Source organism: Mobula hypostoma, chromosome 8, assembly GCF_963921235.1.
Source record: "Mobula hypostoma chromosome 8, sMobHyp1.1, whole genome shotgun sequence".
Lineage (NCBI taxonomy): Eukaryota > Metazoa > Chordata > Chondrichthyes > Myliobatiformes > Myliobatidae > Mobula > Mobula hypostoma.
This window is the reverse complement of record NC_086104.1, coordinates 21,389,101-21,410,724: the sequence shown is the minus strand read 5'-3', so window position 1 is coordinate 21,410,724 and position 21,624 is coordinate 21,389,101. Positions and strand designations below refer to the sequence as shown.

The 21,624-nt window shown below is 39.9% G+C and overlaps 1 protein-coding gene and 1 long non-coding RNA gene across 2 annotated transcripts in view; one reads left to right on the top strand and one right to left on the bottom strand.

The window, feature by feature from the left end:
- Positions 1–2,294: 2,294 nt before the first annotated feature.
- Positions 2,295–3,404, bottom strand: foxg1b (forkhead box G1b). Its single transcript, XM_063054997.1, has one exon. The coding sequence runs from the start codon at positions 3,399–3,401 to the stop codon at positions 2,295–2,297; it is 1,107 nt and encodes a 368-aa protein (XP_062911067.1). The 5' UTR covers positions 3,402–3,404.
- A 69-nt stretch (positions 3,405–3,473) lies between these two features.
- The window catches only part of LOC134350070 (uncharacterized), a 44,006-nt gene continuing 25,855 nt past the window's right edge, over positions 3,474–21,624 (top strand). The window contains exons 1-2 of the long non-coding RNA XR_010018801.1: positions 3,474–3,550; positions 3,620–3,782. This is a non-coding gene — a long non-coding RNA (uncharacterized LOC134350070). The remainder of the gene's footprint in view (positions 3,551–3,619; positions 3,783–21,624) is intronic.

The following is a 21,624-nucleotide window of genomic DNA, read 5'->3' as shown; positions in this document are numbered from 1 at the left end:
ACATTTTTATGGATCACCCATCTTCTACCATCGTCCCCACTGATCAATAAATAATTAAATCGTTGTTCTAAACGCCGTGTCTTTAAAAAAAACCCCAAATAAAGCAAAATATAAAACACAACCTACGTACAGTTAGTGTGCCAATCAAATGGTACGGTTCAGACAATGGAGCACAACAGTCCTAGAAAATAGCTCCGGGAGCGCCCGGGAGTTAGACATGTGCATTGCGTTGAACTTGTCGGAGAGATGGAGGGAAAGCCGGGGAAGAATTAATGCTTTGTTTCCAGCGAGGCACGCGAACAACTTGGGAAAAAAAAGATTAAAAGAAGACGATTAGAAAGATTCTTAAGGGAGATTTGATGAAAAATAATCTAACGAGCTGCTCTCGGTAGAGGGTTCACGCTGACCCGGACTCGGAATTGAACCCCAGGGCCTTCAGTCAAACATACTTTCTCCGTTGCCCATATTATGACAAATCAAGGATTCAAAACTAGTATTTTCTTCCTCTCTCCTACACACAGAAAGAGATTTGGAAATTGATTGTGAATCGGCATTTTAAGGATGAGTGCTTTGACCGTGCGCTTGAAAACAAAGAAGTCACAGGTATTGCCAGAACCATGACCCCGGAAAGCGAAGGGTATTTTTGATCTCCCCTATGCTCGCTCCCAGATTGCTCTGTCTTCACTGTTCCCCATCAAATCCTGTTTACCAGCCCCACTGCACCGTAGAGGGAATGCGTGTTGTAAGAGCGCCCGGTGCCCGCTCAGTCGAGTACGAGTTCCGCAAAGCAAAGCGCTTCGAATTAACCCTCCAGCGACAGAATGTACACAAAATTGTGGCGGCAGCGAGCAAACCTGCGGTTGGGACACTTTCAGCTCAGCCTCATGCATTTTCCAGACTGAGTGCGCGTCTGTATGGCTGGCTAGCGAGAACTCGATCACAATTTCAAATTTATTTCAAAATATTCCCTGACAAATCGCAAGGCTCTGAATGCAATTGTGCCTAAACTAACAACCACAGAGTATGCAGAAGAAACCTCGCTAAAAAAAATAATTCTCCTTCGGAACGAAGACTGGACCACCACTGTGGGGATGTCGACACGTGATCCCTTGACTACATATGCGCAATATTATTGGCCACTGCTCCGGGGTTTCCGCCATTCCGGAGTTGGGATTAATTCTAATTCCGCATTTTCACATTTAAAACAAGATCATCAGAAACATCACGGCTGTAAAGTGCCCTAACCCGGATGTAGGACAGCTCCAGCAAAAACTAAAGATTACGCTTTAAGTTATTAATTATAAATCCATAGATTTTGCCCTTCACTAGACATGAAGCCGAGGCCCATACGAGGCTCCGCGCCTCTTCGAAAACATTTTGTGTTCTGTTTCTTGCACCAAATCCAAAGCACGTTTGAATTGTGTGGAAGATCTTGCAAAGTATTCGCACAACATACACACACATAAAATCAATGCACAAGTTACATGAAATTTATATTATTTATCTGTTTTCTGTTGTAATAATTCGCGGGAAATCCTGAGCGATGTAAACAAGGTTTCGGCAATTTTAGACAGTACTGAAGCAAAGAAATAAACATTTACACAGCGGCCCACGTTATATAGAAACCCTGTTTGACTGTATTTATTAAGGCGCTTTATAGAGTAACGAGACAAATGGTGCAAACATTTTAGATAGAAACACAAAAGTCACCTTTTTTTTAACTATTTCCAAGATAATTAATTAACACAAAAGAATTAAATAACCTAAAGTGGACGTGAGAGATGCCGTGTAACTTATTAATTTATGAATACATATATGTACATTTTTTTATAAATAATAAATAGTGTCGAGCACTCAAAATAATCAAACTTACTCCAACCGTTTCGGTAACATTTGGGGTTATGCAGTAGTGTTACCTTTGGTTAAAGAGAAATCCAGATTTCAGATTAAAGGTAACGGTTTCCCTTTTTGCCGCGTTAATATTACAAAGCAAACCGGCTGCATTATTTCTTTTTTTTTCTCTTCATTTAAACTAGAAAAAGGCAGGCGCTTTTTTTTTTGTCGTTCACAGCTGTGCAAAGTACCTTCGACATTAATATTTTTGTGATTACAGGGTGAATCTACAGCCTCGAGTTTCTTTAATCATTGCTTGTTTTTTCCAGAGCAATTTAAAGTCAATTTTCGACTAATCCCAGATATAATAATCTAGCAAATGTCTTAATGCGGGGTTCCTGAAGTAAGGTGCAGCTTTGCATAGCTTTGCTTTGCTACCATCCGTAAGTCCGGGGCGTAGATCAGTGCAAAAATGAATTGCTGGGAGTCCCTCCGCTCTGCTGTGACAGATAGCTGGTAAATCCAGCGGCCAGTCCTGATGAGAAGGTGGAAAGAGACGGTCTGAGGGTCTCGGAAAGAAGAGAAGCTGCCGGAGGGGAACTGGAAGGTGCTCCCGGATTCCCCATCCCCGACCCGTTCTGGTGTTGCACCGTCTGCGTGTGGTGTAGGGAAGGGAAGAAATAGCCAGCCTGGCCTGACAGTAAGCTGACGGAGCAAGGATTCACCGTGTATCCGTTGGCCAAGCCGCACTGTACGGATCCCCTTAACAACGGGTGGGAGAAGTCACCGCTTGCCATCTGGTCGACTCCGGATCCACAGCCGGAGAGCAACGAGCTGTACGTGGGAGCCTGGTTCAAAAAGCTGGAGGCAGCGCTGCTATAATTGAGCCCGTTGTGGGGATGATGCAGGGACAGGAACGGAGACAGGGGCCAGTACAGGGGGTTGCCCCGCTCCACCAAGCCCAGTCCCGACGTCGAAAGGCGAAGCCCCCTCTTGAAAGCCAATTTGCCCCTCGACGTGGCCGATCTCCGCCGAAGTTTGCCCGTCGTTCCGCCGATGAAGACGTCGTCGCTGGACGGGTCGAGCATCCAGTAGTTGCCCTTTCCCGGATCATCGTAGTGCCGGGGCACTTTGACGAAACACTTATTGAGGCTGAGGTTGTGGCGGATGGAGTTCTGCCAACCCTGCTTGTTCTCCCGGTAATATGGGAAATTCTTCATGATAAATTCGTAGATCCCGTTGAGAGTCAAACGTTTCTCGGGGCTCTGGCGGATTGCCATCATGATCAGGGCGTTATAACTGAAAGGCGGCTTGTCATATTTGCCTTGTTTCTTCTCGTCCTTCTTTTGCTCGCTTCCTTCGGTGACGACCTGTGTCTCCGGATGGTCCAAATATTTGAAATCAGCCTTGACAGCCCCGCTCTCGCTCTCGCCGCTTTTACTGCTCAGGAAGCCGGCCTGTGTGTTCTGACTGTTGTCACTTTGCTGGACCTCTTCGGGGAGTAAGAGGTTCTTGATGCTGAAGGATGTGGATTTCGGAACCATTTTCGGCTGCTTCTCATCTCCCATGCTCAGAATGACGCGCGCTCCCCCCTCACCCTCACTCTCTTTTCAATCGTCGTTCAGATAATTAAAGGGAAGGTCAAGGGGAGCACGGTGAAGTGATCGGAAGACGAGAAGCGGCGAGAAATAGCGCGGGACAACCTTCATCAAAACAGGTAATTAACTGGGGGGCAGGAAAGCAACGCCTCCATCAATAAGTTACTTTAAACATTTTTTTCCGACAGATGTCCAATCAGGTGTGAGTGGAAGACGCTTTAACCCGCCTCTTTCTGGCCAATCAGCTTAAAGATGTTGTGTATCTATTTGAGCTCTGAAACTGATTTGAAATTGACCGACGCGATCTGGAGGGTGAACTGGGGGAAGGAAAGCGGACACCGGATCGTGCAGGTATTGGATCGATTACCACTCATTGCGTTCGTGTCGTATATTCAACGAGGCTTTTCCCTGTGACTTTAATTTTTGTTCCGACAGTGGTGAAACTCCCAACTACTGCTCGACAGTACTGGCGGATAGCACATTCATATAATGTTGCGACAGCCGGGATTTATATTAAAGTGTGTTAAGCTACATGTTGCTTCTTTTTTGTTGTTGTTAGCAATCATTGCCCTTTTAAGAATCGAAGGCTGTCTGCTCTTTCGGACACTTTCACAAAAGTTGTCTGTTAATGGTTGTGCGTGTCAGCAAAACTAATAATTAGTCGGGGAAAGATCAACAAAGCCTTACATGGTCGAAGACCGCAAGGAATGAGTCTTTAAGGGGCCCTTTTGTCTCGTACTAATTGGGGGGAAGTAGCGCCGATACGCACTTTCGGTCGTGGGTCAGTGCTGCTGAAGAACCCTTGAAGCCGGAAAAAGCTTCTGGGATGTGTGTGTGTGTGTGTGTGTGTGTGTGTGTGTGTGTGTGTGTGTGTTTGTGTGTGTGTAAGACCGCAGGTACCTTAAGCAACTCGGGTCGAGCTACTGTGATTGAGAAAGAAGAACTGACACTTGGTCGACGCACTAGCGGAAAAAACACGCGAAAACAAATCTCCATTTTCCTCATCTTCCCGTCAGTTCACGGAGGGTGGGGAGTGGCAGATAGTCAGAAGATAAAAAATCTAATCAGCTGCAAAAGGTGGGTGTGTGAAGCGGTGATCGTGGGTTGAATCCGTTTTCACATCATTCGTGTTATATGGAAAGGGAAGCTGATTACAGCAGGAAGCAAGGGAGTTGTTGAGGGAAAATAAGGGGGAGTGTTAACTTGGATAATCTCATGGTGTTGCAATTGGAGATAAATCGACGGTAGTCCCGTTTACCCCGGTACTGTAAAACAACAGCACCGCGAGGCTCTTTTAGAAATGTGATGGTATCGTTTAAAATAAGAAGATACAGTAACTGCAGTATGATCCCAAAATGCACGTGACAAGGTTCAGATGTTTATCGAGCGAGTATCAAGGAAGACCTCGTTGTATATCTTCATTCTGAAAGTAAAGCGTTTGTTTATCGTTAGTTGAGAATAAAGTTTGGTTAGGAGGCTGTGATTGATATTCATAGTTTATAAACTACTGGGAATACCATATGTATGAAGATGTCCCTCCTCATGCATCATGTACCTTCAATTTTAGAAATCCAGCCTTCTCAACGTATAAAAATACACAATATGCTTCTCTTCAGCTAAACCTTAATTGGAAACATTATTTCCTATAAGGCAATGCCTGAGATATTTCCTTTCTAGAAACGCTCAAAATTAATCACAAGTAAATACTTTGCGCTTATTGATTATAGAGAATAGTTAAAACCGATTTCAGACGATCCAGGTTTGGGCAAACCGTGTGCTGGAATAAAGACCAATTTACGGATGTTTTTCAACGGCGTATTTAAGCAACTGATATACTTTTAAACCATCACAATCTTAACAGAACAACCCTGTGAGTTGATTTTCTATATTTTACGATGTTTAAAAGGCATTTGTAAATTGAATTTATAATTGTTAGTGGGAATTTGGAACATTTGTTCGGAATTTTATTTTCTGGGCCGAAGGTCAGTGGATTCAATGCCAATCTTCCTGGCAGATGCTCCTTGAACAGTGGCATACAGAACTTTAACCGTCTATTAAGTGTAAAACTCAGAGAACGAATAGCTGAAGGTACAGTACGCCAGCAATGAACTATCAGGGAAATACAATATAATAGTTTACAAAGCGTAGATAAATATGATTGGTGTTCGGAAAAGTCTGGAACGGCCCCATTGAACAGGAACGAATAATGAATGATTGGTATTTAAGGAATTTTCTTTCATACTACTGATGAAAGTTGTTTTTCACTCATCGACAGAATCATTTCGTTGTTGGGGTTTGAAGTGTGCGCTTCAATTTATTTATCTTTCTCGGTATCCGTTCAATTCTTTCTGTTTATATAAATGCCTGTTGTAGGCGATAACCTCTAAGTTTGTTGTCGAGGTATAAACAGACGGGTGTTCAGAATTCCACTCCAAGTTCTAGCCGACCAGACACAAACACGTCACCCCTCGTCGTTTGCTTAATGGTCAAGATAAATTAATTCCGATTAGTTCTATTTGTTTTAATTTTTCGTTATTTTAAATTAAGACCATGCTGGGTTTTTTTTACCTTTTTTTTACCTTTTTTTCTGGAACATTTTAAATACAGCGTTCAGGGAGGAAATTTGATCAACGAAAGAGCATTATTAAGAGGGGACACAAATTCCAAGGAAGAGTGTGAAAGATAAATAGATTCGCAGTAGCTTGGATGAGGTAAACAAAGGATAAACAATGCCTTTTCCTTTTTCGACTCGTTTGAGTAGTGCTTTACAAAGAATAGCCGAACGTTTCCCCATTTGACCTCGCGGTCTGTGGTGACCACAACCACATCAAACTTTGGATTTAGCTGTGGGCCAGGAAATTAAAGGTAAATATTCGGTCAGGTTAATATTGTACATGCTTCGCTTTGCTCTAAATTGCCAAGGAGGAGAGATGGGGTTTTTCATTTTTCCCGCTGTTTTATGAATTTAAACCATATTTCTAAGACCCTTTTTATAAAAATACAGGGTGTCCCGTTGGCCCTCTCTTCTAGGAATGCCCCAGCCCTTAACAATGCTAAAAACTCTCTGTTATTTCGGGCCCAGTAGCAGAAATGTGACAACTTTTCCACTCGGCTATCAAGTTACGGAATTATAATAATTAGACAGGGATCCATGTAGTTGGAATTTGTTGGTTGTTTTTTGACGTTGGTATTGCTTCGTTGTAATCTTCTGATCAGACCATGTAGCCGGGTCCATCTCATTTAAATCCTTAGGCTCGTGTCGTTCTCAAGAATGTGTTCTAGATTAACTGGGGTTGTCCAGAGCCAATAAATACCGACAATACCCTACGCAATGATCAGACAGCTGGGCCAAAAAGGCTCCCCCGTCTATCGGAGATATGTTTCACCGTAAATATTCACAACGAACTTGGGTTAGGCAAGGCACGTTGGTTCAAAAGGTTCTTTATTATCAAAGTATACAACTTGAAAATCTTTTTCTCCGGGTAGCCATGAAACCAAGTAAGTAAAGAAAGGCAGCACGATCATCAACTCCCAAATCCCACCTCCCCACACAAAAAAAAACGAACAAAAACGGAACAGGAAACTTCACCAGAATACATTTTCAAAGGTGTAGTCCGAAGCTAGGGAAATTAGGCTCCTGGTCACTCCAAACAATTTTTCCAATAAGTCGAGAATTTCTGTCACCATTAAATATCAATCTGTAACGGTGATCTTGAGGTTCCAGTAGTCTGTCTCCTTAAATTACTATCGTATTCCAATTTTGACCTCTATGTTTGTTCCATTACCCTCTTCAATGAAGTTTAAGGTAAACTGGAGGGACAATACGTCATCTTCTGTTTAAGGTCATTGCAACCAGCAGGAAATAGTTTGCATTCAGCTGTTGCAGATAACCACCCTCTCGCATTTGTATGAAACTGGCAAATTCTGATGAAATGTCACCCAATTTTAACTCCGTTTCTCTCCCTACAGTTGTGTTCCCTTTGCCATTTTTGTTGTTTCTAGCTCTGTCGGCCTTTTATTTTCAGGTTTGCATTAACAACAACATTAAAGTAAACATTTCCTGCTTTATTCGTTCACCTTCCAGGATGGGGTGTGACAGAGAAACATAAAATTGGAAGCCGAGAGGGGTTGCCTTCCCTTCCTTTAAGAAAATTAGAACAGCAGGAACTGGGCAAATGACCTTGCACGTTTCAGCATTTCAAATGCACATCCAAGCAAATGTTAAATATGTTGAGGATTTCTGCCACCACCTTCCTTACGGACAGCACCTTCTGGACCTCCAACACTTTTGTTACTCGTAGTCTCCCAATATTTTACATCTGTATCTTTGTTTATTGACTTTTTTTTGTAAAGGGAAGGTGATTCTTTCAATCATTTTCATCCTCTTGTAACTTTATGCACCTCAATTAAATAGATCCACACGTCCCCAAGTTTTTCTTGTTGCAAAGAAAACCATCCCATCCTGCCCAACTTCTACTCAAAGCTCAAGTTCTCCAGCATTGACATGCCCTCTAAAATATCACCCATGCTTCATCTGGTCTAATCAAATTCCTTATGTAATTCAGAATCAAACAAATAGCAGCTATTGAAAACCAAAGTTCAAAGTAAATTTATTATCAAAGTATATATACAGTATGTCACCATATACAAATCTGAGATTCATTTTCTTGTGGGTAATCACAGTAAATACAAGAATACAATAGAACCAATGAAAGACTGCACCCAACAGGATGGACAAGCAATCAATGTGCAAAAAAACCCCAACAACTGTGCAAATACAAAAGGAAAGAGAAAAACATGAATAATAATAAATAAATAAGAAATAGTTCCTTTCTTTCTCAATCTTTTTATTAATTTTTTAAGAAGTACATATATATGAACAAGAGGAGGATTATCTCAGATATCTACATTGATAACAATACATATAAAAGGTAAAATAAACATGATCAAGATCAAACATTGTATTAATCTAATAGTACATAATAAAAATAACATACTCCTCTTATCATTTCATAAAAAGAGAAAAAAGATAAAGAAACTTTTATAATTTTATATATGAGAAAAACAACCCACTATTCTCTATAAATAAAAACAAAAAATAATAAAAAAGAAAAAAAAGAAAGGGGGACTGGGCAACCCATATTGAGAGTAAAGTATGAAAAAAGAACAACTTTCTTATCAAATCCAAAGTTTCGAAAGAGTAACTGGGAGAGCAATAGATCAAACCGTATGAAAATATTGAATAAAAGGCTGCCAGGTTTCTTCAAATTTAAAGTATGTATCAAATGTCCAACTTCTTATTTTCTCTGAACTTAGACAGGACATAATGGAGGAAAGCCAGTAGAAAACAGTAGGTGGATTAGAGTCCTTCCATTAAGGCAAAATGGCTCTCCTAGCCAATAGAGTTGTAAATGCTATCATCTGTTGAGTGGAAACAGGAGCATACCCTGCTTCCGGTGGAATGATCCCAAACATTGCTGTAAATAAATTCGGTTGTAGGTCCAAATTCAAAACTTTTGATAACATTTTAAATACATTTTTCCAAAAGTTATCTATCTTGATACAAGACCAAAACATATGAATTAAAGTTGCCACCTCAATATTACATCTGTCATAAATAGGATTAATATTAGGAAAAATATGGGCTAATTTATCCTTGGACATATGTGCCCAATGTACTACCTTAAACTGTATCAAGGAATGATGGGCACAAATAGATCAGGTATGTACCAAATGAAAAATTTAATCCCATTGATTATCTGAAAGTGCCTCTCGAAGTTCCAATTCCCACGCCCCTTTAATTTTATCATTAGATACCTTTCGCAAATTCAATAACCATTTATAAATTATAGCTATCAGTCCTTTTTGAAATGGTTTAACCTGAAAAAGAGTATCTGTCATATTGGGTGCATAAGCAGAGGGAAAATTTGGAAGTAAACTACATAAAAAATTCCTAATTTGTAAATATCTAAAAAAGTGTGCATTAGATAAATTATATTTGTCCACTAACTGAGTGTAAAACATTAAACCATCCTCCATAAACAAATCTAGAAAAGTTATTATTCCTTTGGTTTTCCAAATTAAAAAGGTCTGATCAGAAATTGATGGTTTAAAAAATAATTAAGATGGATTTTACTAGAAAGAACAAAGTTATTAAACTCAAAAAATCTACGAAATTGAAACCAAATTCTTAATATATGTTTAATAATGGGATTGAAGTCTTGACTACCAATCTTAGAAAGCAAAAAAGGAGGAGAAGCTCCCAGTAAAGAGGCCAAAGAATACCCCTTCACTGAGTTTTTCTCCAAATCCACCCATAAATGACAATCATGTATGTCTGAATAATGAAACCAAAATGAAATATATCGAATATTAATTGCCCAGTAATACATTCTAAAATTTGGCAAAGCCATACCACCATGCTTTTTAAATTTCTGCAATAGAGGTTTACTCAATCTAGGATTTTTATTATTCCAAATAGAAGATAAAATTTTAGAGTCTATTCTGTCAAAAAACCATTTAGGAACAAAGGAATGGATAGCTTGAAATACATATAAGAATTTTGGTAACATTATCATTTTAATAGCATTAATTCGACAATTAAAGATAATGACATGGGAGACCATTTAGAAAGTACTTGTTGCATGTATTCAATTAATGGAAGCAAGTTATATTTATACAGGTCCTTAAAATCTTTGATAGTTTTAATACCAAAATAAGTGAAGTTATTTTTAGCAGTACTAAAAGGAATTTGATCGTATTGATCCAAGTAGTTATTAATAGGAAATAACTCACTTTTGTGCAAATTTAACTTATATCCTGAAAAACTACTAAATTCAGAAAATATAGATAACATAGAAGGAATAGATTTCTTAGGATCTGAAATATAAACTAACAAGTCATCTGCATATAACGAAACCTTATGCACCTTATCTCTTCTCTTAATACCTTGAACATTGTTGGAATCCCGAAGGGCAATAGCAAGAGGTTCTAAAGCCAGATTGAGTAACAGTGGACTAAGAGGACAACCCTGCCAGGTACTTCTGTATAGCCTAAAATAAGGAGATTTTTGATTGTTAGTTATAACTGCCGCCATAGGAGCTTGATAGATCAGCTTAATCCAGGAAATGATCCTGGACCAAAATTAAATCTTTCTAAAACTTCAAATAGATAGGACCACTCTACCCTATCAAAGGCTTTCTCTGCATTGAGGGAGACAACACATTCAGATTCTTTAGATGGAGAGGAATGAATAATATTCAGTAATCTCCAAATATTAAAATATGAGTATCTATTCTTAATAAATCCAGTTTGATCTTTAGAAATAACCTTAGGTAGGATATTCTGAAGCCTGTTAGCCAAAATCTTAGAAAGGATTTTGGAATCCACATTTAATAAGGAAATTGGTCTGTAAGAAGCACATTCAGATAAATCTTTTTCTTTTTTGGGAATTAATGAAATTGATGCCTCATAGAAAGTTTTTGGAAGGGTCCCAGAGGGTATAGAATCAGTGAAAATTTGGCATAAATGAGGTATAAGTATTTCAGTAACAGTCTTTAAAAATTCTACTGTAAATTCATCTGGTCCCGGAGCTTTACCTGATTGAAAAGAAGATATAGCCCTCACTATTTCCTCTCGTTTAATAGGCGCATCTAATGTATTCATATCTTGGATAGAAATTTTGGGTATATTCAATCTTTGCAAGAATCTATTCATAAAAGTAGTATTGTCTGGAAAATCAGATTTATAAAGGTTAGAGTAAAAATCCAGAAATACCTTATTAATTTCCTGACAATCTGACATTTTGTTCTTTTCTTTTTAAATCTTTTTATTAATTTTCCAAAATTATAAACAGAAGAACAATATTGATACAGAGAGATTGGAATAATCTTACTATTGAAAAGCATGTGCAAAAAAGATTTCAAATAATACAGGTATAATACACTTCCAAACTCTTAATGTAATTAATCATAGAGAAAAAAGAAATAAAAAGAAAAAAAATACAAAGAACCCCCCCAAAAAAACCAAAAAAAAAGAAACTGAATACTAACCCCAAAAAAAAGCAAACGGAACAAGGCTAGTCCAATATCTTAGATCAAACACGTTCAGTAATGTCATCAATTCCACTCCTCTATTCATATATTTTAAGTTAATAAGAAGGATTCAGAAAGGTCAAATTACATCATATGAAAATGTTGAATAAATGGTTTCCAAGTCTCTTCAAATTTAACTGAGGGATCAAAAATGTCACTTCTGATTTTTTCCAAATTTAAACATGATATAATTTGGGAAAACCATTGAAATGTGGTAGGAGGATTGGTCTCCTTCCAGTTCAATAAAATGCATCTTCTGGCCAACAATCTGACATTTCATTTCTATCAGTTCTTCATATTCTCAAGATCTGTCTTCTAGCCATAGATCCTTTAAGTTGACCAGTCAACATTTTACCTGATTTATCCCCATGTATATAAAATTGACTTTTTGATTTCAAAAGTTGCTGCTCAATGGGAAAAGTCAGAAGCAGATGATACTGTGTTTGAAGTTCCACCTTTTCCTTATATAGATCTTCTCTAGGTGTTACTGAGTAAACTTTATCTATTTCTTTAATCTTGTTAGTGATCACTAAAAGTTCCGCTTTAGTTTTCCTTCTTAAAGCTACTGAATATGAGATTATCTGTCCCCTAAGAAAAGATTTCATCACATCCCAAATAACCAAATTTATTTAAATTGCATTTGTATTTAACTCAAAAAATAGACAAATTTGCTCTTTAATAAAACTTACAAATGCTGAATCATGCAGCAGCGTAGCATTGAATCTCCACTGTGGTGCATTCCGTATATTGTCAGGGAACTTCAGTATTAGTTTCGTGGGTGCATGATCTGACAACGCAATAGCGCCATACGCATAGTCAGCAACAAAAAGCAGCAGTCGTGCATCCAACAAAAAATAATCAATTCTTGAATATTTATGATGTATATGTGGAAAAAAAAGAAAAATCCTTGTCTTAAGGATGGAGAAATCTCCAAATGTTGACCAGGCCGTATTCTAGTAAAAAAGACTTAATACAGGTCGCAGCCTTATTAGGAAGCCACAGATTGGTTGATGATCTATCAATCGAAGGATTGAGGCAACAGTTAAAGTCACCGCCCGTGATCAACTTATATTCATTTAAACTTGGTAAGGCAGAAAATAACTTCTTAAAAAATTCAGGGCTATCTACATTAGGTGCATACACACACACCAAAGCTATCTTTTGGCCACATAACAGACCAATAACAATTAAGTATCTTCCAATTGAATCAGGGACAGTATTAAGATGTACAAAAGGGGTTTTAAAATTAATAAAAATAGATACCCCTCTAATTTTAGATACTGATGAAGAGTGAAACTGAGAGCCCCTCCAAAATTTTAAAAGGGCGGTTTTCATCCTCCCTGCAGATATGGGTCTCCTGCGCAAAATACTATCAGCTTGAAGTGTTTTTAATTTCTTAAAGATCTTTCTATGCTTAATAGGTTCGTTCAAGCCATTCAAGTTCCAAGAAATTATATTAGTTTTATTAACATCCATAATGAGGCTTTAAGGTTTAATGAAATAAGTTAGTGCACCGGCACAGACCACACCCGCAGGGAAGAACAAATTATGGATTCGATCAGAGAGAAAAAAAATAACATGATTGACAGGAAAACCTCTCAGGACTGCCCAGTCAAAGTAAACTAATAGCCCCACCTCCCACCCCCCCAAAGCCCGAAAACCATCCAACAGGCGGACAGCATGCTAAACTATAATCCCTTAACCCCTTGTCTCCAATAGGCAGACTCTTTTTAAAAAAGTTATACGCTAACACCACTGACTAAAGACACAACACATACAAAAAGAAATAAGCAAATTCCAAATATTTTGATATTATGTCTAACAGAGAACATAGTTAACATCTGCCATCTTAAATTCATTTAATAAAAATTGATCATATATTCAAAAAAGATAGATCCAACCAAATAATATGATACGACTAGTGTTAAATTCTTACAATAAAGGAGAAAATAAAACAGCAAAAATGATGTCTGGGCAGTCATAAAATGCAGATTAAACTTTCAACGATCCTGCTACAAATGACTTCCAGCCAAGGACTAAGTGTTTAAGTTGCTAGCATATTATGTCTAACAAACAGCAGCCATCTTAAATTCATTTACGTAATAAAAATAGATCATATGTTCAAAAAAGATAGATCCAACCAAATAATATGTTACAACTAATGTTAAACTCTGACAAATCCTAAAGGAAAAAATAAAACAGCCAAAACAATGTCTGGGCAGACATAAAACACAGATTAAACTTCCAGCTACAAACGACTCCAGCCGAGGGTTAAGTGTTTAGGTTGCTTACATTGCTTGCAAGACAGGCTTAAACTCCTTTATAAATTCCCAAGCCTCTTCTGGGGAGTCAAATCATTTTGGACGAGTATTAAAGGGAGAAATTCTCAAACGAGCTGGATAACGCAAAGAGGGGCTACAGTTCTTCTTATAAAGTTCAGCCATCACTTCCTGATATTTAATTCTTTCTGCATAGACCTCTGGGACAAAATCTTCAACTATGCGGATCTCTACTCCATTATAATTTAGCTTCCCCCACTTCCTAGCATCTCGAAGAACTGCTTCTTTAGTAGTATGCAAACATACAATCTCCGGGCGTGGTTTCAATTCAGTAGAAGGTTTCGGGCGGAGGATTCGGTGAACTCTATCTATCATCAGAGGCGCTTCAAGTATCTCACTAAAAAGTGGGTGTAGCATATTCATGAAAAACTTTAGTGGCTCACCGGTTTCCATGTTTTCAGGCAAACCCAGTTTTCCAGATCAGTTGTTTTCCTCTTAATGCTTAGTATTTCCAAAGAAAGCTCAACGATTTTCTTTTCCATAGCAGATATCTTTAATTTTCATTAACCACTTAATTCAGAGTCTCCAGTTCTCTGCCGATTCTATTAGTGTCCTTTTTAATCGTCTGATATTGAAATTCCAGATTCTTCAAAGATTGCTGGACAGCAGAGACAGCTCTTTCAAGCTTTTCATTAGCATTCATCAGTTTATCAGTCTTGGTGTCCACCATTCCAATCTTGGTATTAATATCTTGCATCAAAGAAAACATTCTTTCTGAAGTAGAGACTTCCTCTGACTCCTTTGTTTGTTCAGATTCGGAAATAATTTTGCCACCTCTTAATTCGACTCCAGTTTGGGTTCCAGCCATTGTAATTAAATCGTAAATCCTTCATTAAAAATAATAAATCTTCAAAGTTTAAACAAAACTAGCAGTGGAAAGTAAATAGTTATCAAGAACATGAGATGAAGAGTCCATGATAGTGAGTCCGTAGGCTGTGGGAAAAGTTCAGTGACGGGGCAAGTGAAGTTAAATGAAGTTATCCCCTCTGGTTCAAGAGCCTGATGGTTGAGGGGAAATAACTGTTCCTGACCTGGTGGTGCAAGTTCTGTAGCTCTCATAGCTTCTTCCTGATGACAACAGTGAGAAGAGAACATGACCTAGATGGTGGTAGGTCCTTGATGATGGATGCTTTTTTCCTGTGACAGTGCTCCATGTAGATGTGCTCAATGGTGGGGAGGCTCTACCTACGTTGGACTGAACGTGCAGGTCTGGCAGCATCTGTGGAAGGAGAAGATGTTAATTGTCCATGTTGAATACTGTTCTAGATCTTCAATATGAATTGTTAACTCTATTCTCTTTCCCCAAATGCTGCTCGACCTGCTAATATTTACTACGATTTCTCTTTTTCCTTTTCCTTCTCTAATTCAGTTGCCATGACTAGCTATGATTTAAGGAGTGTTTATATCATGGGTTCCCAACTTTTTTTATGTCATGGACCCCTACCATTAACTAATGGGTCTGTGGACTCCTGGTTTATACAATTTCTGAAGGAGCCATTACATTCGAGCACTTCCACTCTCTCGACCTTTGAAAGTCTGTGTCTAATAAGATGAGTAGTCATCTCATCTGGTGTCTTCCTTGGTTAACCATGACTTCTTCTGTGGTTTGTCATCCCTTTTTTTCCACATGAAGTGTGCAGGACCACCTTCTTGGCCGTTTGGTCTCACTGTTGATATCACCCACCCAGTTCACCAGAGCTGGCTTTAATAGGCATGTCCCTATCCCCCTGGGATATGAGCCCCGATTGCTCCCCTCACCTATTTCTCCAAGAATCACCACTTTGTCATGTTGGAAAGTACTTTGAGTTCCTAAGATTCTGAGAGCAATGCCGTCTGGAGCTTAGCTATCCAGCACCTAACTCCTGATAAGGTCACCTAGAGTCCTGGTGAGGACAAGGGAGAGGTTCCAAAGAGCGTTCCAAGACCTCAGGAGCTGGTGGACGGTAGTGAAAGCAGAGGAAGGCTGCAGTCCCCAATCCCAGAAGGGTCCCCATTTGTCTTATGGACATGACAAGCTTATTCACCAGAGATGCTACCCACCCTGGACACCACATACACCCCACCTAATATTCTATGTATCAACTAATCCTACAAGTTTTCTTACCCAACCTATCCAGATATCTTACTACATTCAAGGACTTGTGTACATGCATTCCAAATGCTGTCCATTCCTGAATATCCTATTGTCTATTTCTTGGCCCAATGCACTAACTTCTCCAGGCTGAAGCCCATTCCCTCTTTCCCACCTGCTTGATCTGTCTGTTGAGATCTTTCTTCATTTTATAACTTTCTTACTCACCCACAAGCTCATGCCCAATTTTTATGGTATTTGCAAACTTCTCAGGCATACACTTGGCATGAAATTTCCAAAGCTTTGAACAAGAACAGAAGAAAATAGGAGCTTGTTTTAGGTCATCTGGCCTCACAAGCCTATCTTTCTGTTCAATATGATTAAATCTAACCTAGCTCAGGTCTCATCTCCTCTTCTGTATCAGTAGCCTTCAATTCCCTGACCATTCAATGTTTATCTTAGTCTTCTTTAAATGTCTCCAGTGATCTAGCCTCCACGTTCCCCCATACTAAAGAATTCCAGTGATTCGCCACACCGTGAGAAGAAATTCCTACACACTCCAGTTTTAAAAATGCACCCCCCTCCACTTCTCCATACTCTCATTTGAGGGTCTTCTAACAGTGAAAATATCTAAATGTCTATCTTGTCATCTTCCCTATGAATCATGTGCCTCCAGGAAGCCACCCATCTGTAGATCAACTCTTTAGTCCTCTGTGGAAGACTTAATTCCATGAAGCCGTGTTTTACTCCTGAAGCAGTCACAAAATTGCTCCTTACTTTGAGCCAAATTTAGATCCAACTTTTCAGTTTCACTTGGATTCCATGGACTTTACTGACTTATTAAAATCTTTATTTATTACTCCCAAGTGTATTAAGACCATAAGGCGTAGCAACAGAATTAGGCAATTTGGCCCATTGAGTCTGCTCCACCATTCCTTTATGGCTGATTTATTATCCCTCTCAATCCCATTCTCCTTCCTTCTCCCTGTAACCTTAGATGACCTGTCTCATCAAGAACCTCTCAACCTCCGCTTTAAATATATCCAATGTCTTGGCCTCCACAGCCATCTGTGGCACAGATTCAGCACCCTCTAGATGTCCCTCTATTCCAAGGCTGTCTCTAGCTCTGGACTCTAACACACACAAAATGCTGGAGGAACTCAACAGGTCAGGCAGCACCAATGGAAATGTTGACATTTTGGGCTGAGACTCTTCTTCAGGACTGGAAAGGAAGGGGAAGGTGCCAGAATAAAAAGGTGGGTGAGTGGAGAGGAAGAAAGACAGCTCGAAGGTGATAGATGAAACCAGGTGGGTAGGAGAGGTAAAGGGCTGGAGAGAAAGGAATCTATTATGAGAGGAGAGTGGAGCATAGGACAAAGGGAAGGAGGAAGGGAACCAGGGGAGGTGATAGGCAGGTGAGAAAAGTTAAGAGGCCGGAGTGGGGAATAGAAGAAGAGGTGAGGGGGAGACATGTTTTTCTTGAGAGGAGAAATCGATATACATGCCATCAAGTTGGAAAATATACAGACAAAATATAAGGCGTCCTGCCGAAGGTTTTTGGCCGGAAATGTCAATTATATTTTTTTCCACAGATGCTACCTGGCCTGCTGAGTTCCTCCAGAATTTTGTGTTCGTTGCTCGGATTTCCAGCATCTGCAGGTTTTCCCTTGTTTGTGGAATATAAGGTGTTGTTCCTCCACTCTGAGGGTGGCCTCATCATGGCACAAGTGGAGGCCGTGGATCGACACATCAGAACGGGAATGGAAGTCAGAATTTAAATATTTGGCCACAAGTAAATTCCGCTTTTGGCTGATGGAGCGGATGTGCTCGATAAAGTGGTCTCCCAATCCACAACAGGTCTCACCCATGTAGAGGAGGCTGTATTGGGAGCACCAGATGTGATTGACAACCCCAGCAGATTCGCAGGTGAAGTGTTGTCTCACCTGGAAAGACTATTTGGGGCCCTGAATGGAGGTGAGAGAGGAGGTGAATGGGCAGCTATAGCACTTTGGCTGCTTTCAGGGATAAGTGCTGGGAGGGACGAATGGACAAGGGAATTGGGGAGGGAGAGTTTCCTGCAGAAAGTGGAGAGTGGGAGGCGGGGCGGGGGGGGAGATAAAGATATTTTTGGTGTAGAATCGCTTTGGAGATGGTAGAAGTTGTGGAGAATGATGTTTTGGATGCAGAGGTTCATGGGGTGGTCAAAGATAAGAGGAATTCTACCTCTGTTAAGGCGGCAGGAAGTTGGGATGAGTGCGGGTCAGCCCCACTCCCTAGCCTTCTCCCTGTAACCTTGATGCCATGTCCAATCAAGAACCTATCAATCTCTGCCTTAAATACACCCATTGACCTGGCCTCCACAGCTGCCTGTGGTGACAAATTCCTCAAATTCACCACCCTCTGGCTAAAAAATTCCTCCTCATCTCTGTTTTAACCCCTCTATCCTGAGGACGTGCCCTCTTGTCCTAGACTCCCTTTTCCACATCTACTGTCTCGGCCCTTCAACATTCGAACTTGTGAAACTCCTCTGGACCCTCTCCGATGCCAGCACATCTTCCCTTAGATGAGGAGCCCAAAACTGTTCACAATACTCAAGGTGAGGTCTCTCCAGTGCCTTATAAAGCCTCAGCATCACATCCCAGCTCTTGTATTCTAGACCTCTTGAAAGGAATGCTAACGTTGAATTTGCTTTCCTCATCACCAATTCTACCTGCAAGTTAACCTTTAAGGTATTCTGCGCAATGAATCCCAAGTCCCTTTGCATTTCATATTTTTGGATTTTCCCCCATTTAGAAAATAGTCGACACATTTATTTCTACTATCAAAGAACATGACCATGCATTTTCCAACATTGTATTTCATTTGCCATTTTCTTGCCCACTCTCCTAATCTGTCTAAGTCTTTCTGCAGCCTATATGTTTCCTCAACACTACCTGCCCCTCCACCAATCGTTGTATCATCTGAAAACTTGGTAACAAAGCCATCTATTCCATCATCAAAATCACTGAAATACAGCATAAAAAGAAGCAGTCCCAACATGTGTGGCACCTTATTAAAAGCCTTCTGGAAGTCCAAATATACAACAATCACAGCATCCCCTTTATCTATCCTATGTGAAATCTCCTCAAATAATTTCAACAAATTCATCAGGCAAGCTTTTCCCTGAAGGAACCGTTGCCAGAGTCCAATGATTTTTATATGCCTCCACAATCTCTACTGCTAATGAACTTTCTCTCTCAATCTTATTGAATCATTTTTAATGTTTGAGTACAACAATACACGAAGTATTAGATCACTGTTGGATCAATATCACTGCTGTTATAGGCAATCACAATGTTATAAACCCTGCTACACTCGCTAAGTGCAGTGATGTATATTCAGTTTTCAGAATGTGGAACTCTATCGGGGTGATTCGTGACCACTGGCTTCAAACCAGATCAGATGATTTTAACAAACGCTTTTGCACAGGCTAATTAATAGCACAGCCTTCTGCACAGAAAGAAGCAAGGTCACCTTGCCTACTGCCTCCCATGGAATATGTTACAGCCAAGAGACGTTTTAATGATTCATTGATTGTTATTTCTGCTGGAATATTAATTCTGACTACAAAAGCACACCGTTGGTCTGAAACTAATATAGAATTTAACTGTTTTCTCTGACTTTGCTCAACATGAATTAGTTTATTTAGTTATTTTTATTAAGAAACAGCCTTTTCAAGCTGCACTGTCCAGCAATCTCCCAATTTAATCCTAACCGAATCGCAGGACCATTTACATTGTCCAATTAACCTAGCAACCTGTACATTTTGGACTGTGGGAGGAAACCGGAGCACCCGGAGGAAACACACTTGGTCATGAGCGAGTGTGCAAACTCCTTACAGGCAACGCTGGGAGATGAACCCGGGTCGCAGGTACTGCAGAGCGTTGTGCTACCGTGCGTTTATGGAGGATAGAGACACAATTGAGATTTTTGAATATTAACCATTGTGTTTTGTCTTAAGTATTCTGCAGTGAATAAAGGTGGGGGAAATAATATGCCAAACTACGCCAAATGCTGGAGTCGCTCTAAGTAAGAACTAGAATTCGATTGTAAGCAAGGTGGGACAGCAGAAACCTGATTGGATGAGGACTAACCAATCAGGAGCAACGGATGGTGGGGGTATATTTTTACATATACCATCGGACTAGACATGCTCAGGCATCTTCCCTAATGAAGATGGCAGAGTCTGTCTTTGAAAAACAGTTAAAATCGATACCTGTACCTGCTGGAAGCCTGAGAAGAGTTTATTCGTAATACTTTCTTGTTGAAAACTGCTTTAGCTCGCAAGTCCCTTGAGTTGAAAAGGAAAATTAATTCCTGTGCTGTGAATCAGCCAATCAGAAGGAAAATATATAACAAAGACATAATTACACACACAACAAGTGACAACAAAAATTTCAGGTGCAAAAATATTGACCATCCTCACCAATGCTGAAATTAAACCTGTGTTTTTCTGCCCATGAAGTAACTTTTGTTTTAATCAATCAAGTTGATTGAAATAAACTGGCTTCCGGTCATCCAATATAAACTTGACAAGAAGGCTGGCCGTTGTATGTGCATTTTAAAAATATTTATTGAGATACAGCGTGGAATAGGCCCTTCTGGCCCTCTGGGCCGCGCTGCCCAGAAATCCCCCGATTTAAACCAGGCCTCATCATGGCCATTAACCTACCAACTGGTACATCTTTGGACTGTGGGTGGAAACTGGAGTACCCGCAGGAAATACATATATACTCATCATTTCAGGAAAACCATTTGTTGTTGTCCAAGTATCATGAAGACCATCTTTGCAGCATAGAAGTCAGTTCTGCATGGCCTTGAATGTCGCTGAAGATCCTTCAACACCAGACATTGATGCCTGTCACTAGGAAAATAATGAGCGTAGATGAGTGGGAAATAAGGTTCTCCTCTAAGTCACACATCGTCCAATGTTTATGTATACTCCTTCCATGTTATTAGGTTAAAACACAAAACTTAATAGCATTTTGGTAGTGCCATCAACAAATGAACTGCCGTTAATGGGGAGAAAGGCCAATCACCATTCTTTTAAGATATCTGAGGATTGGTGATGAATGCCATACTGAGGGTGGTACGCGCATCCTCACTGACTAATTTAATAATGTGCTTCTACAGTAGACTAAATTGCAGGGGTCAAGAGCTCCAAGAGGTAGTACAGTGGAAGGAGGTGGTCCAGGGCAGAAAGCATCAAAAAGGATGTAGTATACCTGTCACGGCGCATGCTGCCAAGTGACTGAACCCAGGTGAGGAGGAACGACAGACTCCCATGTAGAGACAGAAACAAAGCACGAATTCCAACAGAACATCGGGGGCTCGACGGAGATGAATCATTCTCGACACACAAGGGCCCTGTGAAAAGCACCCACCGGGAGGGGAGTTCACTTTAAATATTCACAGTACTGTACGCAGAAAACCCGTGCCAGTCAAAATAAACTTGACAAGATTGAACCAGAAACCACAAGGGCTTAATGACTCTAGATAACAAATACAGGAGCAAACAAGAGAAATTCTGCAGATGCTGGAAATCCGAGCAACATACACGAAATGCTGGAGGAACTCAGCAGGCCAGGCAGCATCTAGGAAAAGAGTACACCAATGTTTCGGGCTGAAACCCTTCGGCAGGACAAGTGGTG

What these genes read in the sequence shown, in the direction of transcription:
- foxg1b (XM_063054997.1), bottom strand. Translation starts at nt 3,401, where the DNA reads ATGGGAGATGAGAAGCAGCCGAAAATGGTTCCGAAATCCACATCCTTC.